Genomic DNA, 20,004 nt, shown 5'->3' with positions numbered 1-20,004 from the left:
CCCTCACAGTGTTAGTGGTGTAGACTGGCCCTCACAGTGTTAGTGGTGTAGACTGGCCCTCACAGTGTTAGTGGTGTAGACTGGCCCTCACAGTGTTAGTGGTGTAGACTGGCCCTCACAGTGTTAGTGGTGTAGACTGGCCCTCACAGTGTTAGTGGTGTAGACTGGCCCTCACAGTGTTAGACTGGCCCTCACAGTGTTAGTGGTGTAGACTGGCCCTCACAGTGTTAGTGGTGTAGACTGGCCCTCACAGTGTTAGTGGTGTAGACTGGCCCTCACAGTGTTAGTGGTGTAGACTGGCCCTCACAGTGTTAGTGGTGTAGACTGGCCCTCACAGTGTTAGACTGGCCCTCACAGTGTTAGTGGTGTAGACTGGCCCTCACAGTGTTAGTGGTGTAGACTGGCCCTCACAGTGTTAGTGGTGTAGACTGGCCCTCACAGTGTTAGTGGTGTAGACTGGCCCTCACAGTGTCAGTGGTGTAGACTGACCTCCTCCCCCGTCACACCCGTCACACCCGTCACCTCAGGTCCGCGGACACAAACTGCTTGACAGTCCCGAGGACCGAACTCCGGACCTGGGGGGCGACAGGGCCTTTTCAGCCGCCGCACCCTCCCTCTGGAACAGCCTCCCTCCTCATCCACATCCGTCAATCAACCCCCCTCCCCTCCTTCAAACAGGCCCTCAAGACCCGCCTCTTCAAGCTCGCTTTCACTTGATCATCATCATCCTCCCTCCATCACAAACTTTAAATCCTTTTCATTTTATTGTTGATATTTCTTTACTCTCTTCTGTATTTAGTCAATTGCTTTATTGTGTGTGTGTGTGTGTGCGCGTGTGTGTGTGTATGTGTGTGTGTGTGTGTGTGTGTGTGTGTGTGTGTGTGTGTGTGTGTGTGTGTGTGTGTGTGTGTACGTGCGTGCGTAAAGCAACTTTGGGTACTCTAATTAATTACTAATAATTATTATTGTTAATATAGCATGTTTTATGACCGCCCAATGAATATTCTATATCTACAGAGAACTGCTGTGCTGTTGTGCTTTCCGCATCTTAAAACATCATCACCCCCCCCCCCCCCCCCCCCGGCTTATTAATCGGACATGTCAACCTGTGATAAGTCAACTCTGACATTTGCCAGTCATTGTAATTGAATGCACCCCCCCCCCCCCCCCCCCCCCCCACCACCACCATCACCACCACCTGTTCTGCTGCTTCCCCAGGCACTGCCGTGGTTACCCAGGACAAAGCTGTCCTGTGGACAGACAGCCGCTACTGGGTTCAGGCAGAGAGACAGATGGACTGCAACTGGGAGCTGGAGAAAGACGGTACGATTGCGTCGCTATCTATATTCACACGTCGTGACAAGGTAAACTAAATGCGCTAAAATGCGAGCGTGAGAGACGTTTAAAGGGTTGGATGGCTGCAGGTGTAATATCTACACTCAAAGCGTCTTACTGTATGTCAATGCAATTATGATATATTGTAGTTCATAATACACATTGATACAAATGTACTACAGTAAATCATAGCATTAGAACAAGGAATTGATCTATTGTGCCTGTAATGTACAGACACAACGGCCAGATTATGCCATTGGGGACCAGGTCCTCAAGGGACCATTGGGGACCAGGCACATATTCCACTTGAAATTTGTGAAATGAATATACACAAGAATCCTGGGGCTCTCTGTGTCTTTGGTGGTCTGGGGCCCCTGGTGGTCTGAGGCCCCTAGTGGTCTGGGGCCCCTGGTGGTCTGAGGCCCCTGGTGGTCTGAGGCCCCTGGTGGTCTGAGGCCCCTGGTGGTCTGGGGCCCCTGGTTGTCTGGGGCCCCTGGTGGTCTGGGGCCCCTGGTTGTCTGGGGCCCTGGGGTATTTGCCCAGTATGCCCAGTCATTAATCCAGGCACGACATAAATGACATAAAGATTTGGATGGACCTACATTTCCTCAATCTAAATGACAATAAGACAGGGAGCATTGTGTTTGGACATCGGGAATGACTGTTCTGGGCCCCCTTGCTTTCAAAAAACCTTCTTATACTAAAAGCCTTGGTGTCACTTTTGATAGTGGCTTTAAATTTGATAAACAAATCAGCTCTGTTATCAAAGGTGCCTTCTTTCAGTTAAGGCTCCTTGCCAAAATAAAGCTCTATCTCTCTCCAAAGGATGTGGAGAGGGTCATGCATGACTTCATTATGTCTAGGCTTGACTGCTGTAACTCTTTGTATGTGGGCCTAGACCAGCTCTCTCTACGACGCCTACAGCTAGTGCAAAATGCTGCTGCTCGCCTTGTAACCGGGACAAGAAAGCTCCCTGTCCCTGTTTCAGGATACATTTTAAGATCCTGATGTTTGTTTTTAAGATTTTAAATGGTCCGGCCCCTTGGTACCTAGTTGAACTCCATGTTCACACACCAGCTAGAGGTCTAGGTTGGCTGCCCCCAAGCTGTGGAACGGTTTATCCTTGCAATTTTTAAGTCTTTGTTAAAGACTCACCTCTTCTAACTGGCTTTTCATTCAGGTTGAGCCTTACATCCGTGCGTCTATTTTGACTGTGCATTTGATATTGTATTTTTCAGTTGTATTTGTATTGTTATATGTGTAGTACTGTTTGCAGTACTATTTCTGTTGGTGTAAATTGTGCACCCTCCATATTTGTATTAGTTTTGTATATTTTACATTAAGTTCCTACTATGTATTGTGCAGCACTTTAGTCAACCTTTTTAATTGATTAAATGATTAATTTATACATTTGATTAAATGTGCTATATAAATTCATCTGACCTTGACCTTGACAGTGCTATTCTCTAAACACAGTGATGTACTTTGTCGCTGAGCTGGACTACAGTGTGCCACGTGTGTGATTCTTCACAGTGTCTACCAGTAGTGTGACGGAGTGGCTGATTGCTGAGGTTCCAGAGGGCCACGTGATCGGCTTCGACCCCTTCCTCTTCTCCCTGAGTAAGGCAGCCCGGACCAGTACACTGTCAGCCCACTTTAGGATCAATAAAGTGTTCACCCAAGTAGATGGAGAAGTATTGATGTAGCCTTGAGCTGCAATACAGACTCTTTACTCATGATTGATTCGGTCCAGTGTGTAATTGACTGCAATTTCCTCCATTTAGAAACGCAGATGGACTTCAGCGACTACCTGGCACCGGCCAATCGCGTGTTACGGTCCATCCCTGAAAACCTGGTGGACACCGTGTGGACGGACAGACTTCCCGTCCCCCCGGACAACCTTGTGCGTCTGCCAGACCGAGTCATAGGTGTGTGTGTGTGTGCTTGGTGAGGGGGGCGGGACACTCAGTGTGTATGTGTGTTTGTACGTATACGCTTGCGTGTGCGTGTGCCAGTGTCCCAACTATGCAGTATAATGCCTCTTATCTGGATGATAATAATTACCTGCAAACTGGACAGAGAGCAATAAGCAAATCACAAACACGACCATAAACAGCCAGTTCATATTTTTATGACTGCAGGCAATAACTCCGAGGCAGTGGAAGGCAGGGCTGATAAGATAGATGTCTGTAGAGGCCTGCTGTTTCTCTATCTCAGTATCTGACTTGTTGGTTCCTTTTTAGCATGGTAGGAGCCGGTATACGGAGAAGATCGTAAAGCTGTAATGTGTGTGTGTGTGTCCACAGAGAGGACCTGGCAGGAGAAGGTGGAGGACATACGCGGTCAGATGAGGGACAATCCTTATAAGCCCACAGCCCTCTTGTTGTCAGCGCTGGATGAGACGGCCTGTAAGAAGTACAAACATGATTCATTGTGATTCACGATTCAGTGGATTGTGTTCTGATTATATGATATATATATATACACAATTATTATTATTATCCATAATAGATTTTCTAAATGACATTCCTAACCCTGCTAATGTGACAAGTTAATTCTTCAGCTAACCAGCTGTCAGCCTCACACAGCAGTGGCTGCCTTTTCAGCTTGTCTCTCTTTAATGGCAGGAACACACAGAGTCACGGACAGCAGACACATGCAGTCCAGCAGGGAGACAGTGCTGCTTCAAGGCTCATCTAGTCATGATGCTATGAATGAGCGTATGGGCCGCTGCTGAAGCTGTTCCTTCTGTTTCAGGGCTGTTTAACCTACGTGGCAATGACATCCCATACAACCCCTTCTTCTATTCATACACACTGCTGACCCTGGATCAGATTTGGCAAGTATTCATTCATTCATTCATTCATTCATTCATTCATTCCTTCATTCATTCATTCATTCATTCATTCATTCATTCATTCATTCATGCATTCATTCATTCATTCATTCATTCATTCATTCATTCATTCATTCATTCATTCATTCATTCATGCATTCATTGAGGTGTTGTTGACTAAATGGTGTGGTTTATCAGATTCTTTATCATTTATTCTCTGCTTCTCTTTTGTTACATCCTAACACTTACATCCTTTCTTTCTGCCTCTCTGTTTCTCTTGAACATCCTGTCTCTTTCTGTCTTCCTCTCTCTGTCTCTCTCTGTCTTTCTCTGTCTCTCGTTTTCTGAGCTACCTCTCTCTTTCTCTGTTTATCGCTGTCTCTCTCGATCTCTCTCTTTCTCTCTCTTTCTCTGTCTATCTCTCTCTATCTGTCTCTCTCTATCTTTCTCTCTCTCTATATATGTCTCTATCTCTCTCTGTCTCTCTCTCTCTATCTCTCTCTGTCTCTCTCTACCTTTCTCTCTATATATATGTCTCTCTCTCGCTCTCTCTCTCTGTATATCTATCTCTCTCTCTATCTGTCTCACTATGTCTCTCTCTCTCCCTCTGTATATATCTCTCTCTATACGTCTCTCTCTCTCTCTGTATATATCTCTCTATATTCATTTCTCTCTCAGGCTCTTTGTGCACAGAGAGAGAGTAACAGGGGAGTTGAAGAACTACCTCAATGCCTCCTGTAACCAGAGCCTCTGTGTCCAGTTGTCCAGCTATGAAAGTGTCAGAGGCCACCTGATAAACTATGTAGAAAAGCCTAAAGTGAAAGTGTGGGTTGGCACAGAATACACGAACTACGCTCTGTACGAGCTCATCAAACCACAGGTACAATAGGGACTATCATTGACCCCTGGTGGTACTGTACGTCTGTGAAGCTAATATCCAATCAGTATTTCATTATCAAGGTAAAGGTATGGAAAGGGACAGATTGGAACATCATTCTAAATAGTCAGAATGCCAAAACATGTTGTTCATTAACACATTTTTAAAAATCAAACAGGCCTCACACATATCATCTTATACACTATGTGACATCACATCCAAATTTAGCTAAGCAGATGACTGCAGGATTTGGCAGAATCATTCACATACATTTGGCATAAAGGTTCTACTTTGCTGAAAAATAACATGTTTAGCCACTTGAAAATCCAACATGGTTGCCATTTTTCAAGATACCAAAATATCCTTTCTGTCGTAGAATTTGATAGGCAAGGCATATTTTTGCAATGTGTGTGTTGAAATAGACCTTTTTCACCATGGAAACATTGCTAGAACATGTTCATCTCATTTCCCAACGAAATTCTATCGTAGAAAGATTTTCCATTTCCAAAATATATATAAAAATATATATAAGTATGCCAATGTTGACCCAACTAAGCCATTTGACTAGTGGTGTATATCAGTGACACATCTGAATCAGTCAAAGACAAAGTTCATTTTGACTGTAAAATAGCAAATCAAACACAAATTCTCCAACCATTTGCTGAACTCCAATGTGCATCATATGTGCTTGGTTGAGTTAAAACTCAAGCGGTAAATGTATTCCTGAGAGTCAGAGCTGCAAATTGAGGTAGAACATGCCATACTTAATATAAATATAAAATTATATCGTATATTAGAATCCAGCTCACAGCTCCGGCGTTGTCACCAGCTTGGCTGGCCGTTCACACTAATACAATTGGCTGTATTAGAGGGTGGGAGAAGCTGGCGGGGTGGGTCCGGGTCGTTGTAAACAGCGACTCCTACAGTTCGGTCGGGGCGCCTGCTCAGCGCAGATAGGATCTAAGGGGGGTAGTGTGATCCTTCCACACGTTACACCCTCTCAGTGAGAGTCCGCGCTGCCAGGTGAAAAGAAGCGGTTGATTGGCTAGACGTGTGTCGGAGGAAGCACGTGGTAGCCTCCACTCTCCCAGACCGACTGTGGGGGGTAAGTGCGCAGCGACCAGGAAGGGGATTGGGAATTGGCATAACGACTAACATTGGGATGGGAGAAAATCGGAGGAAAAAGGAGGGGGGAAAAGATCAATAAAAAATAAATTATATCGTATTGTTGGTGGTGGCCATCTTGATAAATGGTGGCCATGTTGGATTTTCAAGTGGCTAACATTTTAATTTTCAGCAAAATACACCCAAGAGAACCTTCACACCAGATTTGATGCTTGTAGCCACAAATGAACAATTTCTCTCTTATCTGCCTGGCTAATTTGCTTTGGTAGTCAAACTGAACTGTCGAAACGGGCAAAACTAATTTGAGTGCTAAAATTCTGTGTTATTCCCCTAAAATCAGGCAGCAGGCTGCGCAGCATCCGGGCAAGAACCACCAGACTGAAAAATTGCTTCTTCCCGGATGCTGTGAGACTACTGAACTGTTCATCACAGTTCATTACTGCCATGCCTCTGCACACTGCACCTTAGCACTTTATGGCACCTATGATACTTCTCTCTCAATCAGTGAATTAAATTTGTTTTATTGAATTAAATCAGTTTTATTGAATTAGACTAGTTTTTATTTGAATGATTCGTTTTTTTATTGAATCAGTTTGCATGTTTATCATGAGGATCAGTATTTGTTTTAGTATTTATCTAGTTATTTTAGTATTTAATGGCTATAACCGAGACCTGAGTAGGCCTACTGTATTTCGTGCTTCCATGTCCCATGGGAAATTTACAATAAACATGACTTTGACTTTGACTTTGACTTTGATGTTCTTGTATTTATAGGATAAATAAAGCATTGGGTGCTTTTATTCCAAAACATAATGTTTGTTTTGTCTCTATTAGGACAAGCTACTGACCAGCGCCTACTCTCCTGTGTTGGTCACTAAAGCAGTGAAGGACGAGACTGAACAGCGGATCTTAAGAGATGCTCATGTATGTATGTCGTCTGCACACACAATCATGCAGAAGCACACACACACACACACACACAGGCAATTGCAGAAGAGATCAGAAAAGCTCAATCGTATTATTACTTTTCCTCCCTTGCAAGCTCCCATGGAGATGCAACCAGCTTTTGGAAAGTCATGAAATCGTAAAAAATTATAAAAAATAAAAGCCTACCACCTCTCTACCTGCTCAGATTGGTGATGGAAATGTTAAATGTCTTAATTTTTTATAAAACAGATATGTGTGATTCTCTGGCAATGTATTTGATGCCTGTTGACACGGTTTCAGTAAACTATATATACTCCTAGTTCTGTAGCATAGAACTCATCCAATTCTCACCATTCTGACAACATATTTTTAGACCTGTAAGTTACAGTGAAGTCTATAATGCACTTATAGGCTTAAACACCAAGAAGTCAGAGGGTGAGGATGATCTTGGTCCTTTCCTCCTGCATCTTAGTGCTCTGGTCAAATCCCAAACATGTAAGGTTTGGCTCTTTCCCCACCACGGGCTTCTTGAAGTACTGTGATGATTGGTCCGCTGCTCTCCCACTCGCTCTGTCCCTTTAAGTTTTCTGTTAATCATTTCATTCCCCTATTCACACGCTTCTTCCCAGAGACGTCGTTGATTGGTTCTCTCCTGTCCACACGCTTTTCAATCACATCCCCCAGCTGTCACTGCTTGTCAATCAAGCATCCCCGTATTATTTATACCCCGTTTCCCCACTCAAGTTTGTTGGATCGTTTTGATATTTCTCTGTTTGCATTCTCCGTTCCTGCTGCTGCTGCTGTTTGCTCTCTGTGCTTTACCTCCAGGATATTCCAAGAAGCCTTCCTCTTGGACACCTTTTCCCCGTGGCGACGCGCTCGCTCCGCTGCTGTTCCAGCACCATTACGCACTACGTCTGGGTGAGTTTTTTACTGGCTGTCTTGATCAAATTCCGTTTTCGTGTGTTTCTATAACACTGAAGATTACCACCTTTTTAATCAGACAGTCACTCACCCAGCGATCGCCTTTTTGTTGTTCTCACTGGGATAATATTTTGGGACTTTACATCTCCCACTGTGTGTTGTTTCACACCGAAGATATTATTCACATTGGATTGTTTTTTGGACTTCACTCTCAGTGTCTATTTTTGCACCGAAGATATTCACTTGGGATTGTGTTTTGGAACAGTGCTCACTGTGTGTATTTACACGAAGATATTCACTTGGGATTGTGTTTTGGAACTTTGCTCACTGTGTGTATTTACACGAAGATTAGTTCACTTGGATAACTTTTGTATTTGGGTACAAGTCACCTCTCCTGTTCTCCTGCTCGTTCCACCTGCACCCTTGTTGACTCGCTCCCTCTCTCTCTCTCTCGGTCCCGCAACACTTCGGAGATTCTGCCGAGAGAAGTCTGCAGAGCGGCTCAGACGTCAGCATCTGCTACCCCCTACTACCACCACGGGAGAAGCTGCAGAGCAGCAGAACATTTTCCCCCTTGCTTGTGTACCTGTCTTGTTTGACTTGCCTATTCTGTGCTCATTATTTAGTCTCATTAAACAAGCCCTTGTTTTTGGCAACTCTGAATTCCTACTCTCTTGTGTCGTGCGTTTGGGGTCGGTGTCAAACCATAACATTACGATCCAACCAATATGACGACCCCAGCCGACACAGAGAGAGTAGTCACCTTGGGCATCGAGGGGGTGGTAAGGCGTGCCCTACGCTTCCATCACGCTCCAGGCAATGTACCGGTTAATCGTCTCTTTGTCCCCAACTCAGTCCGGTCCCGGGTCCTCCAGTGGGGCCATACCAGCCGGTTCGCCTGCCACCCGGGCGTTCATCGCACGTTCTCCTTCCTGGCTTGTCGATTCTGGTGGCCCACCATGAGGAACGACGTCAAGGGGTTCGTACTGGCCTGCGCGGTCTGCGCCCGCAAGAGAGTCAGCACAGCAGCGGCAGTCCAGTTAGAGTCAGCCAAGGAACACAGCCTACAGCTGGATGCGGCTGCAGCTGCTGTACAGGGACTCCGAGAGCAGGTCCTGCTTATTCAAGGGTCCCTGACCGCTCTGGCAGGACAACAGTCGGGTATTCTCGCTCAGCTTCACTCGCTGAGCGACACCGTTAATGCTTTACTTCCCTCACATCCTTCAGGAGCATTCCCCGCAGTCCCAGCAGATCCCGCACCTCGGGAACCCCGTCTCTCCGTCCCACGGCTGTTCGACGGCAATCCCGAGGAGTGTGCCACATTCATCATGCAATGTGAGTTGGTTTTCCGTCATCAACCAAGCCGTTTTTCTGCTAGAGGGTCCCAAGTGGCCTATATGACGAACTTGCTTTCAGGCCATGCTGCCCAGTGGGTCACTTCCTCCTGGGCAATGGAGGCAGATTTTGTTTTTTCCTATCCAGACTTCGTGGCGGAGCTCCGCAGAGTGTTCCACCATCCAGCCCGAGGTCTGGACCCTGGAGCCCGGTTGGGGACCTTCCGACAGGGGAGCGGCAGGGTAACTGACTACGTCCTGGAGTTTCGACTGGCGGCGGTGGAGAGTGGATGGAACGACCCAGCACTTCGCCTAACCTTCATGAGTGGGCTCAGTGACGCAGTCAGGGACCAGCTCGCGACCCGGGAGGAACCTGATTCCCTCGAGGACCTGTTCAGCCTCGCCATCCGCATCGACGGACGCCTCCAGGAGAGAAGACGTGAGGGAGCCCGACGGGGACCCCCAGACGCACCCCCCGAGGACCACGACCTCGAGGAGGATTTCAGTACCCCAGACGTACCCCCCGAGGACCACGACCTCGAGGAGATTTTCTTTACCCCAGACGTACCCCCCGAGGACCACGACCTCGAGGAGGTTTTCTGTACCCCAGACGTACCCCCCGAGTACCACAACCTCGAGGAGGTTTTCAGTGAGTCCAGGGCTCAGGTCTTTCCGCCTCGCCGGCCTTACGACTGTGCCATCGACCGCCGCTCAGGGGCTCCCTTTCCCGGCGGCCGCCTCTACAGTGCTGACCGCCCTGCCCCCTCCGTGACTGGTGGGTTTGTTCCCTCCCAAGCCGTGACCGAGGAGGAACCCATGCAGCTGGGACGCAACCGCCTTAGCCCGGCCGAACGGGAGTCCAGGCTCTTCTCCGGCCGTTGCCTCTACTGTGGCCGGGGTGGACACCGTGTCTCCAATTGCCGTGCCCGGCCAAGAGGACCAGGCTCGCCAAGACCCCGGGAGATCCTGGTGAGCCGTCTTTCCTGTTCCCCCACCCGTGCACCACCCAACCGTCTGGCGGACGTCACCCTAGCCTGGGCGGACCAGCGGGCGACGGTGGGTGCACTCATGGACTCTGGTGCTGAGGGGAGTTTCATGGACGTTGGGTTTGCCACCCGGGCCAACATTCCACTTGAGGACCTCGAGAGGCCCTTGGAGGTCTTCGCAATGGATCATCGCCGCCTGGCTGACGTCACTCAACGCACCTGTCCAGTCCTTCTCACCGTTGCTGGTGACCACGTTGAGAGGCTCCAGTTTTTCGTCACCAGCTCTCCTCTTGTCCCTGTGGTCCTGGGCAGGCCCTGGCTCGCGCTGCACGAGCCCCACATCGCCTGGTCCTCCGGTGCCATCAAGGGGTGGAGCTCCTCCTGTCGTGCCCGGTGTCTTCAGGTGCCGTCCAGCCCCCTCACCGGGTCCCAGTCCCCGTCTCCGGCCTCCCTCGCCGGTCCTCTGTCCCCGTGCCCGGCCTCCGCTGTCGGGCCCCAGTCCCCGTATCCGGCCCTCCTCGCCGGTTCTCTGTCCCTGTGCCCGGCCTCCACTGTCGGGTCCCAGTCCCCGTCTCCGGCCTCCCTCGCCGGTCCTCTGTCCACGTCTCCGGTCCCCCTCTCCGGGCCTCTGTCTTTGTCCCCCTCTCCGGTGCCCCTGATCGCCGGCTTCCTTGGGTCCCGTCCGGGCAGGCCGGGGCCGTGTGGGTCGCCGGGTGGCTCCCGTGGAGGGGGGGGTACTGTAAGGTTTGGCTCTTTCCCCACCACGGGCTTCTTGAAGTACTGTGATGATTGGTCCGCTGCTCTCCCACTCGCTCTGTCCCTTTAAGTTTTCTGTTAATCATTTCATTCCCCTATTCACACGCTTCTTCCCAGAGACGTCGTTGATTGGTTCTCTCCTGTCCACACGCTTTTCAATCACATCCCCCAGCTGTCACTGCTTGTCAATCAAGCATCCCCGTATTATTTATACCCCGTTTCCCCACTCAAGTTTGTTGGATCGTTTTGATATTTCTCTGTTTGCATTCTCCGTTCCTGCTGCTGCTGCTGTTTGCTCTCTGTGCTTTACCTCCAGGATATTCCAAGAAGCCTTCCTCTTGGACACCTTTTCCCCCGTGGCGACGCGCTCGCTCCGCTGCTGTTCCAGCACCATTACGCACTACGTCTGGGTGAGTTTTTTACTGGCTGTCTTGATCAAATTCCGTTTTCGTGTGTTTCTATAACACTGAAGATTACCACCTTTTTTATCAGACAGTCACTCACCCAGCGATCGCCTTTTTGTTGTTCTCACTGGGATAATATTTTGGGACTTTACATCTCCCACTGTGTGTTGTTTCACACCGAAGATATTATTCACATTGGATTGTTTTTTGGACTTCACTCTCAGTGTCTATTTTTGCACCGAAGATATTCACTTGGGATTGTGTTTTGGAACAGTGCTCACTGTGTGTATTTACACGAAGATATTCACTTGGGATTGTGTTTTGGAACTTTGCTCACTGTGTGTATTTACACGAAGATTAGTTCACTTGGATAACTTTTGTATTTGGGTACAAGTCACCTCTCCTGTTCTCCTGCTCGTTCCACCTGCACCCTTGTTGACTCGCTCCCTCTCTCTCTCTCTCGGTCCCGCAACACTTCGGAGATTCTGCCGAGAGAAGTCTGCAGAGCGGCTCAGACGTCAGCATCTGCTACCCCCTACTACCACCACGGGAGAAGCTGCAGAGCAGCAGAACATTTTCCCCCTTGCTTGTGTACCTGTCTTGTTTGACTTGCCTATTCTGTGCTCATTATTTAGTCTCATTAAACAAGCCCTTGTTTTTGGCAACTCTGAATTCCTACTCTCTTGTGTCGTGCGTTTGGGGTCGGTGTCAAACCATAACAAAACATGTGGAAAGCTTTTCAAGTTGTTCCATTACATAATGGTTGTGATTCCAGTGACTTAAATAATTATTGTCCAATATCAAAGTTATGCTGCTTAGCCAAAGTCCTAGAATCATGTTCATTCTCAGTTATGGTCCTTCCTGGATGCTTATAACATTTTGCGACCACAGCAATCAGGGTTTAGACCAGGGCATAGTACAGTTACTGCGGCATCACATAATAATTTATAGTGTTGACTATGATTGATGATTGATTGATGATGACTGAACTTTATCTATCTATCTATCTATCTATCTATCTATCTATCTATCTATCTATCTATCTATCTATCTATCTATCTATCTATCTATCTATCTATCTATCTATCTATCTATCTATCTATCTATCTCTATTCTACACAGATCTCTCTTGAAAAAGAGATCTCAGTCTCAAAGAGACTAACTGTCTACATTTTCTTTTTGATAAAAAAAGAAACATGCTTTTATGACATCTTTGGATATAGACAGCCTGGCTATCCATTATCTGCAACACACACGCATGCACACACGCATGCACACACACACACACGCACGCACACACACACACACACACACACACACACACACACACACACACACACACACACACACACACACACACACACACACACACACACATACACAGGTATGGACATTTACATAGAAAACACTTTCAATTGCCTTTTATAGTCTTGGCATTTCCAGTCTATTGAGTTGCTATCTGATGAAGCCATAAAGTTCACCAGCCAGACGCCAGTGTCTTCAGTCTTCTTCTGATCCAGCCGGCTGTCAGCCCTTCAATTGTTCCCTACTCTCTCATATACTGGGGCTTGTATGAGTAGAGGCATATTGCCTATGTTTTCATTGATGCTTTTTACACTTGAATGAGCCCTTGATACATTTATATAACCATGTGATCCTTTCCGTGATGTCATCTGTATTCAAAACACGTTGCGTGTGTTTTTTTCAATAGTCAATATCGCTGCTGTCGGGCAAAAAAATATTTTCATGGTTTAAACCAAAGTCTAAAGAGAAGTCGGTTCACTCTGCTGCCATGTTGATAATTGGAACTAACAAGACTAACAAGACCCTATCTCTTTTTGAAGGGGGGGTCAGTCATATCTCAGAATCTGTCATACATGTCATAATCTTTCTTTCATATTAGAATTCACTGGTATATTACTGACAACATAGAATGGTAAAATTGTTCTAAAATAATGCTTTTTTCCCTTTTCATACACACTGATTTACCACAGAAATACTATAGTGATTGATGGTATCTGTGTTTTTCTCATACACACTATAGATTTACCACAGAAATACTATAGTGATTGATGATATTCCTGTGTTTTTCTCATACACATTATAGATTTACCACAGAAATACTATAGTGATTGATGGTATGTATTCCTGTGTTTTTGTCATACACATTATAGATTTAGTAGTAGCAGTATAGTATTAGTAGTATAGTATTTCTATAGTGGAGCATTATAGAAATTTTCAGGTGAATTACTATAGTATTCCTGTGGTTTTGCCTTATACATACTATGGAGTACTACAGGCTTCACTATAGTTTATTTTGGTACTGTGTAGGCTGTGTAGCCTACTGTCAGTGTGTGTCCTTCTGTCTGTGTGCAGATCATGTGTAGTCAGTGTGTGTGCAGATCATGTGTAGTCAGTGTGTGTCCTTCTGTCTGTGTGCAGATCATGTGTAGTCAGTGTGTGTCCTTGTGTCTGTGTGCAGATCATGTGTAGTCAGTGTGTGTCCTTGTGTCTGTGTGCAGATCATGTGTAGTCAGTGTGTGTCCTTGTGTCTGTGTGCAGATCATGTGTAGTCAGTGTGTGTCCTTGTGTCTGTGTGCAGATCGTGTGTAGTCAGTGTGTGTCCTTGTGTCTGTGTGCAGATCAGGGATGCAGTCGCAGTCATGCAGTTCCTGATGTGGCTGGAGACAGCTGTCCCAGAGGGCAGGGAAACAGAGCTGACTGCAGCACATTATGTCAATGAGTGTCGCAGGTAAGGACACACATACACAAACACATAATGTACGTACACGCACATATACACACACATACACTCACAGACACATACACACACACACACACACACACGTTTTAGATGCAAAGCGCCTCATGCAACAGCAATGTCATGAACTCATTCTGTCACTCATTCATTCAGTCAGTCAGTCAGTCAATCAACCAATCAGTAGGTCAGTCACTCAGTCACTGACTCACACACACACACTCACTCACTCACTCACTCACTCACTCACTCACTCACTCACTCACTCACTCACTCACTCACTCACTCACTCACTCACTCACTCTCTCACGCATGGCACCTTGCTTCACATCTATGACACAGTGGTGTGTCCTGTGTTCTAGTAAACAGAAGGACAACAGAGGCCCAAGCTTTGAGACAATCTCTGCTAGTGGACCAAATGCTGCTCTGGCACATTATAGGTAAGCTAATATCTCCTTCTCTGATCTTAAAGACTACATCATTCTTTATTCTCGTTGAATCCCCTATACATCTAAAGTGAAGTATCACTGAGGTATAACGTTGGTAGTGTTGTTTTGTTGTGACGTGTTTCCAGCCCTACCAATGACACCAGCAGGAAGCTGAGAGTGGAAGAGATGTACCTGGTGGACTCTGGTGGCCAGTACCTGTGAGTAAATATAATGTAGTCGGTTTAAAGTCATTGGACCCACCCTGACCCAGAAGTTCTATTTGCCTCCCCTCAGCCCAGATTGAATTGGCTTTTAATTGTACAGTACAGAGGGAGTATAAAAGAGACAGTGCCTCTTGTTCTCAATCTTGGGTGTTCCGAATGGTCGGTACTACCCAGACTGAATCACATTGCGGCATCGAAATCGTGATGATCCAGGGACAGCTGGCGAATAAAGAAGAGAGACATTCCCTGGCTAGGAGAGCTCTTTGTAGCGGTTTCCATGGCTAAACGTTAAGTACAATAATAAAATGAATAAAATGCACTTATACTAAGCAGTGTGGTGCAGCCATGTTTGAACTGACAGGCCGTCCCCCTAGTTGGTGGCTTTCAGAGGCAGATTAGTGAGAACAGTCCCCCTGGTTGGTGGCTTCCAGAGGCAGGTCGGTGAGAACAGTCCCCCTGGTTGGTGGCTTCCAGAGGCAGGTTGGTGAGAACAGTCCCCCTGGTTGGTGGCTTCCAGAGGCAGGTTGGTGTGAACAGTCCCCCTGGTTGGTGGCTTCCAGAGGCAGGTCGGTGAGAACAGTCCCCCTGGTTGGTGGCTTCCAGAGGCAGGTTAGTGAGAACAGTCCCCCTGGTTGGTGGCTTCCAGAGGCAGGTTAGTGAGAACAGTCCCCCTGGTTGGTGGCTTCCAGAGGCAGGTCGGTGAGAACAGTCCCCCTGGTTGCTGGCTTCCAGAGGCAGATTAGTGAGAACAGTCCCCTTGGTTGGTGGCTTCCAGAGGCAGGTTAGTGAGAACAGTCCCCTTGGTTGGTGGCTTTCAGAGGCAGGTTAGTGAGAACAGTCCCCTTGGTTGGTGGCTTCCAGAGGCAGGTTGGTGAGAACAGTCCCCCTGGTTGGTGGCTTCCAGAGGCAGGTTAGTGAGAACAGTCCCCCTGGTTGGTGGCTTTCAGAGGCAGGTTAGTGAGAACAGTCCCCCTGGTTGGTGGCTTCCAGAGGCAGATTAGTGAGAACAGTCCCCCTGGTTGGTGGCTTCAGAGGCAGGTTAGTGAGAACAGTCCCCCTGGTTGGTGGCTTTCAGAGGCAGGTTAGTGAGAACAGTCCCCCTGGTTGGTGGCTTCCAGAGGCAGGTTGTGAGAACAGTCCCCCTGGTTGGTGGCTTCCAGAGGCAGGTTGTGAGAACAGTCCCCCTGGTTGGTGGCTTTCAGAGGCAGGTCGGTGAGAACAGTCCCCCTGGTTGGTGGCTTCCAGAGGCAGGTTAGTGAGAACAGTCCCCCTGGTTGGTGGCTTCCAGAGGCAGGTTAGTGAGAACAGTCCCCCTGGTTGGTGGCTTCCAGAGGCAGGTCGGTGAGAACAGTCCCCCTGGTTGGTGGCTTTCAGAGGCAGGTTGTGAGAACAGAGCACCAGTTGAGGATGTATTGGTTTTCAAACAATACCTAAGACGAGTCCAGGTTCACCGAGTGATGCTGTGGTGCTGTGGTGCAGCGCTGGGCTGGGTCCAGGCTGATCAGAATGTTGCTGTGGTGCAGCGCTGGGCTGGGTCCAGGCTGATCAGGCTCATGTTGTGTCCGACTCCGGTCAAACCTCTACTCTATAGTTTAGTCTTCAGTCATCAGCTTTTTCTGAAATGAGTCTGAATCTTCCTATCCTTGCCCTCAGTGACGGCACCACTGACATCACACGGACAGTTCACTGGGGGACCCCCACAGCTCTGCAAAAGGTATAACTTCTGATATCTTATTCAAAATAACACTTATTGTATTCATTTTTGGATTACTGGCACGAGTATAGAATTGCATCACCACAAAGGACCAAACACCTATAGTGTGAAATTTGTTTGGAGCATTTTCAGACATTATGCAAAAGTAATACATTTCCTTACGAAACACAAATTGGTCTGTAAAAAGTATTTGTATGAGTTCCTTCAACTTCAGGTTAGAAAGCAAACAGGCAAACCATAACGTTTCATGTAAAAAGTGAAAATCCAAAATATGACTTTAATTCCAGTAAATCCATTCCCTTTTAATTGATCTACTGTACTTCTCTGTCATTAGGAGGCCTTCACTCGAGTGCTCATGGGAAACATTGAGATATCTCGAACTATCTTTCCCTCAGGGACAAGGGGTGAGTGTGCAAGATGATAATGGTGTAGGCCAGAGGCCTCCAGCTGGTGTAAGAAACCCTCTTCCGTCTACTCTCACCACCAGAGGGCGTAATTTCTCCACTTGTCATTATTAGTTCTGTTTCAAAGAGGAATGGACGTTTCACCGTCTACAGCGCGGCTTTTGTTCATCAACAGGCGCAAACATGGAGATGCTGGCTCGCCGGGCGCTGTGGGAGGTGGGCCTGAACTATGGCCACGGGACGGGTCACGGCGTAGGAAACTACTTTGGGGTTCACGAGTGTAAGACATCTTTAGGATAAGATAAGATGTTCCTTTATTGATCCCTTTGGGGAAATTCGTGATTTATTGTTCATACAGGTTTTGTGAACCCTGCAATGTTATTATGGAGAGAGAAAATGGTGCTTTGTAAAACCTTTGCCACTCTCTTCTAAAGCCAAGACTGGGGTCATCATGTCATTCTGGGGCTGTTCCCTACGCAGTGTATGGGAGGTTAATTTGTGGAATCACAGATGATTGGGGAATAATGGTCTAATCCTCAAACCACACGAGGATAGCCTCACCACTGAAAATCAAACATGGAATTGGAGGATTTCTTTTTTATTCTCAAGTTGAATGACTGAGCTCTCGATTCAAGGTGTTGTGTTAATTACAGCTCCATGAAATGGTATAGATGAAAAAAATAGCAATACCATGTCTTATAGGGACTGCTACTGTACCTTATAATTTCATTGAGCTTCACACAACAAAAGATTCATGATCACTGGTGACCATATTCAAACTTATTTACTCTCAATAACTGTCAAACTAAATGAATGTGTGCAAACTGTTTAGAGTTTTTGGATGTGTGTGAGATTATTTGCAACATAAATCAGCATAGTGTTTTTGGTGAAGGGCCCCTTTTTCTTTGATCTGGGACTGTTTCCAACCCCTTTCTTAACTTTTTCTTCCATTCTAAAGGGGAAATAATTTGAGGGGAAATATAAACTTGGACATCGAGCCACCTTGCTCAGTCAGAAAAGGCATTCATATCCTTGTGTAACGCCTACTGTATCCATAAACCTAATCTCCCATTCATCAACACGACAACCCCCGTAAAGCATCACTGGATGACATCACTGATTAGAATCTTGGCTGTTGTTTTGACTCACTCAATCTGGACTCATCTATCAAATATTGTGGAAATACAACTGTATGAATTCCATTTAAGAGCACATATATATATATATATATATATATATATATTTTTTTTTTTATCCTTCCAGATTTTGACTACATTGTAATCCTGTAATACGGTCTCTGTGGTCTTTCCCCTCAGGGCCAGTTGGCTTTCAGAGCAACAATATTCCATTCAGGGAGGGAATGTTCACCTCTATAGGTAAGGTCTGCTCCATCCATGTTGTTGTAGGCTATTGTGTCACAAAGTAAAGTTTCAAGTTTCAAGTTCAAGTTTCTTTAATAGTTGTCATACAGAAGTACAGAATACTTTTATACAAAATGCTTCTTACTGTTACGCTCCAGAGACTGTGCAAGACAAGATAAGTATGAAATAAAATAACATAGTATAGCATGTAAATTAGAAGTAAAAAATGAGGTCACAGTGTTCAGTATAGACATATGTACAATGTTCGATGCAGAATAGACGTAACTGAGTTACCATATAACAATATACTATGCAGTGTACTAATATACAATACTATATAGTGCAAAGCAGAAATGGGATGAGGTACAATTTAGGTACAATTTACAGTAGGTGTACGAGTTGTAGTGCAAATCCTTTATCAATAAATATAAAGTGTGTTTGTGTGATCTAAAGTGTGGAGTGTGGGTGCTGCAGTGTGTTGTTTGTTTAAGTGAGTGTGTGCGTGTGGGTGTGTGTGCTGTGTGCATTTGATGGTTGTTGCATAGTGTTTATTGTTCGTTGAGCAGCCTGATGGCCTGGGGATAGAAGCTTCTTCTGAGTCTTTCTGTGCTCGCCTTAAGACTCCGGTATCGCTTGCCTGACCGCAGCAGTTCAAAGAGGCAGTTGTTCGGCTGGCTGGAGTCCTTGATGATTCTCTTCGCCTTCCCCCTGCACCGCTTGTTGTAAATGTTCTGGAGGGTGGGAAGCCCCCCTCCAATTGTGCGTTCGGCTGAACGTGTCACTCTTTGTAGTCTGCTACGGTCTTGTGCAGTGCTATTCCCAAACCAGGAGGTGATGTTGCCAGTCAGGATGCTCTATTGTACATGAGTAGAAGTTCCTAAGGATCTTCTGACTGACTTGGAACTTCCTTAGGCGCCTGAGGAAGTAGAGGCGTTGTCGTGCCTTCTTCACAACACTGTCAATGTGTGTGGTCCATGTCAAGTCCTCGGATATGTGGGCTCTGAGGTACTTGAAACTGTTCACTCTCTCAACCGGTGCCCCGTCGATGCTGAGGGGGCTGTAGTCCTTGACCCCCGACCTCCTGAAGTCCACAATCATCTCTTTTGTTTTGCTGACGTTCAGGGAGAGGCAGTTCTCCTGACACCACTGTGACAGATTCTCTACCTCTTCCAGGTAGGCCCTCTCGTCGTTGGCAGAGATCAGGCCCACCACTACTGTGTCATCAGCAAATTTGATGATTGTGTTGTTGTTCCGCTGTGCCACGCAGTCATGTGTGTACAGGGAGTAGAGGAGGGGGCTCAGAACACAGCCCTGGGAGGCCCCTATGTTGAGCGTGATAGATGAGGAGGTGCAGTTGCCTGCTCTTACCACCTGGGGTCTGCCCGTCAGGAAGTCCAAGACCCACTGGCAGATAAATAAACTCCCTTTGAAATGGTGACCGCTGTGTCATTTATGTTTAATGTAGACCTTTTTTTATTTGTATGTCAGATCTTTGATTGCCAGAGTGGAGCGGACTCAACCTTGATGACTTGACTTTGACTTTGACTTGACTTGGGCTCTTCCTTGGTGACTCTGACTCGAACACCGCACAGTAAGTTTCGCAGAGTACTG

At 46.7% G+C, this 20,004-nt stretch overlaps 1 protein-coding gene across 1 annotated transcript in view; it reads left to right on the top strand.

The window, feature by feature from the left end:
• Nucleotides 1-20,004, top strand: part of xpnpep2 (X-prolyl aminopeptidase (aminopeptidase P) 2, membrane-bound) — a gene marked incomplete at both ends in the record, with an annotated part of 167,328 nt that overhangs the window by 145,149 nt on the left and 2,175 nt on the right. The window contains 14 exons of the mRNA XM_084331999.1: nucleotides 1,219-1,323; nucleotides 2,869-2,955; nucleotides 3,120-3,263; nucleotides 3,642-3,743; nucleotides 4,093-4,174; nucleotides 4,850-5,051; nucleotides 7,008-7,097; nucleotides 14,147-14,256; nucleotides 14,625-14,702; nucleotides 14,837-14,908; nucleotides 16,568-16,628; nucleotides 16,963-17,032; nucleotides 17,208-17,312; nucleotides 18,349-18,408. Coding sequence (XP_084188125.1) covers nucleotides 1,219-1,323; nucleotides 2,869-2,955; nucleotides 3,120-3,263; nucleotides 3,642-3,743; nucleotides 4,093-4,174; nucleotides 4,850-5,051; nucleotides 7,008-7,097; nucleotides 14,147-14,256; nucleotides 14,625-14,702; nucleotides 14,837-14,908; nucleotides 16,568-16,628; nucleotides 16,963-17,032; nucleotides 17,208-17,312; nucleotides 18,349-18,408 — 1,368 coding nt within the window. The remainder of the gene's footprint in view (nucleotides 1-1,218; nucleotides 1,324-2,868; nucleotides 2,956-3,119; nucleotides 3,264-3,641; nucleotides 3,744-4,092; nucleotides 4,175-4,849; nucleotides 5,052-7,007; nucleotides 7,098-14,146; nucleotides 14,257-14,624; nucleotides 14,703-14,836; nucleotides 14,909-16,567; nucleotides 16,629-16,962; nucleotides 17,033-17,207; nucleotides 17,313-18,348; nucleotides 18,409-20,004) is intronic.

This window comes from Notolepis coatsorum (genome assembly GCF_963971535.1).
Source record: "Notolepis coatsorum genome assembly, chromosome: 16".
Taxonomy (NCBI): Eukaryota; Metazoa; Chordata; class Actinopteri; order Aulopiformes; family Paralepididae; genus Notolepis; species Notolepis coatsorum.
The sequence above is the reverse complement of the archived record's forward strand: the minus strand, read 5'-3'. Positions and strand labels throughout refer to the sequence as shown.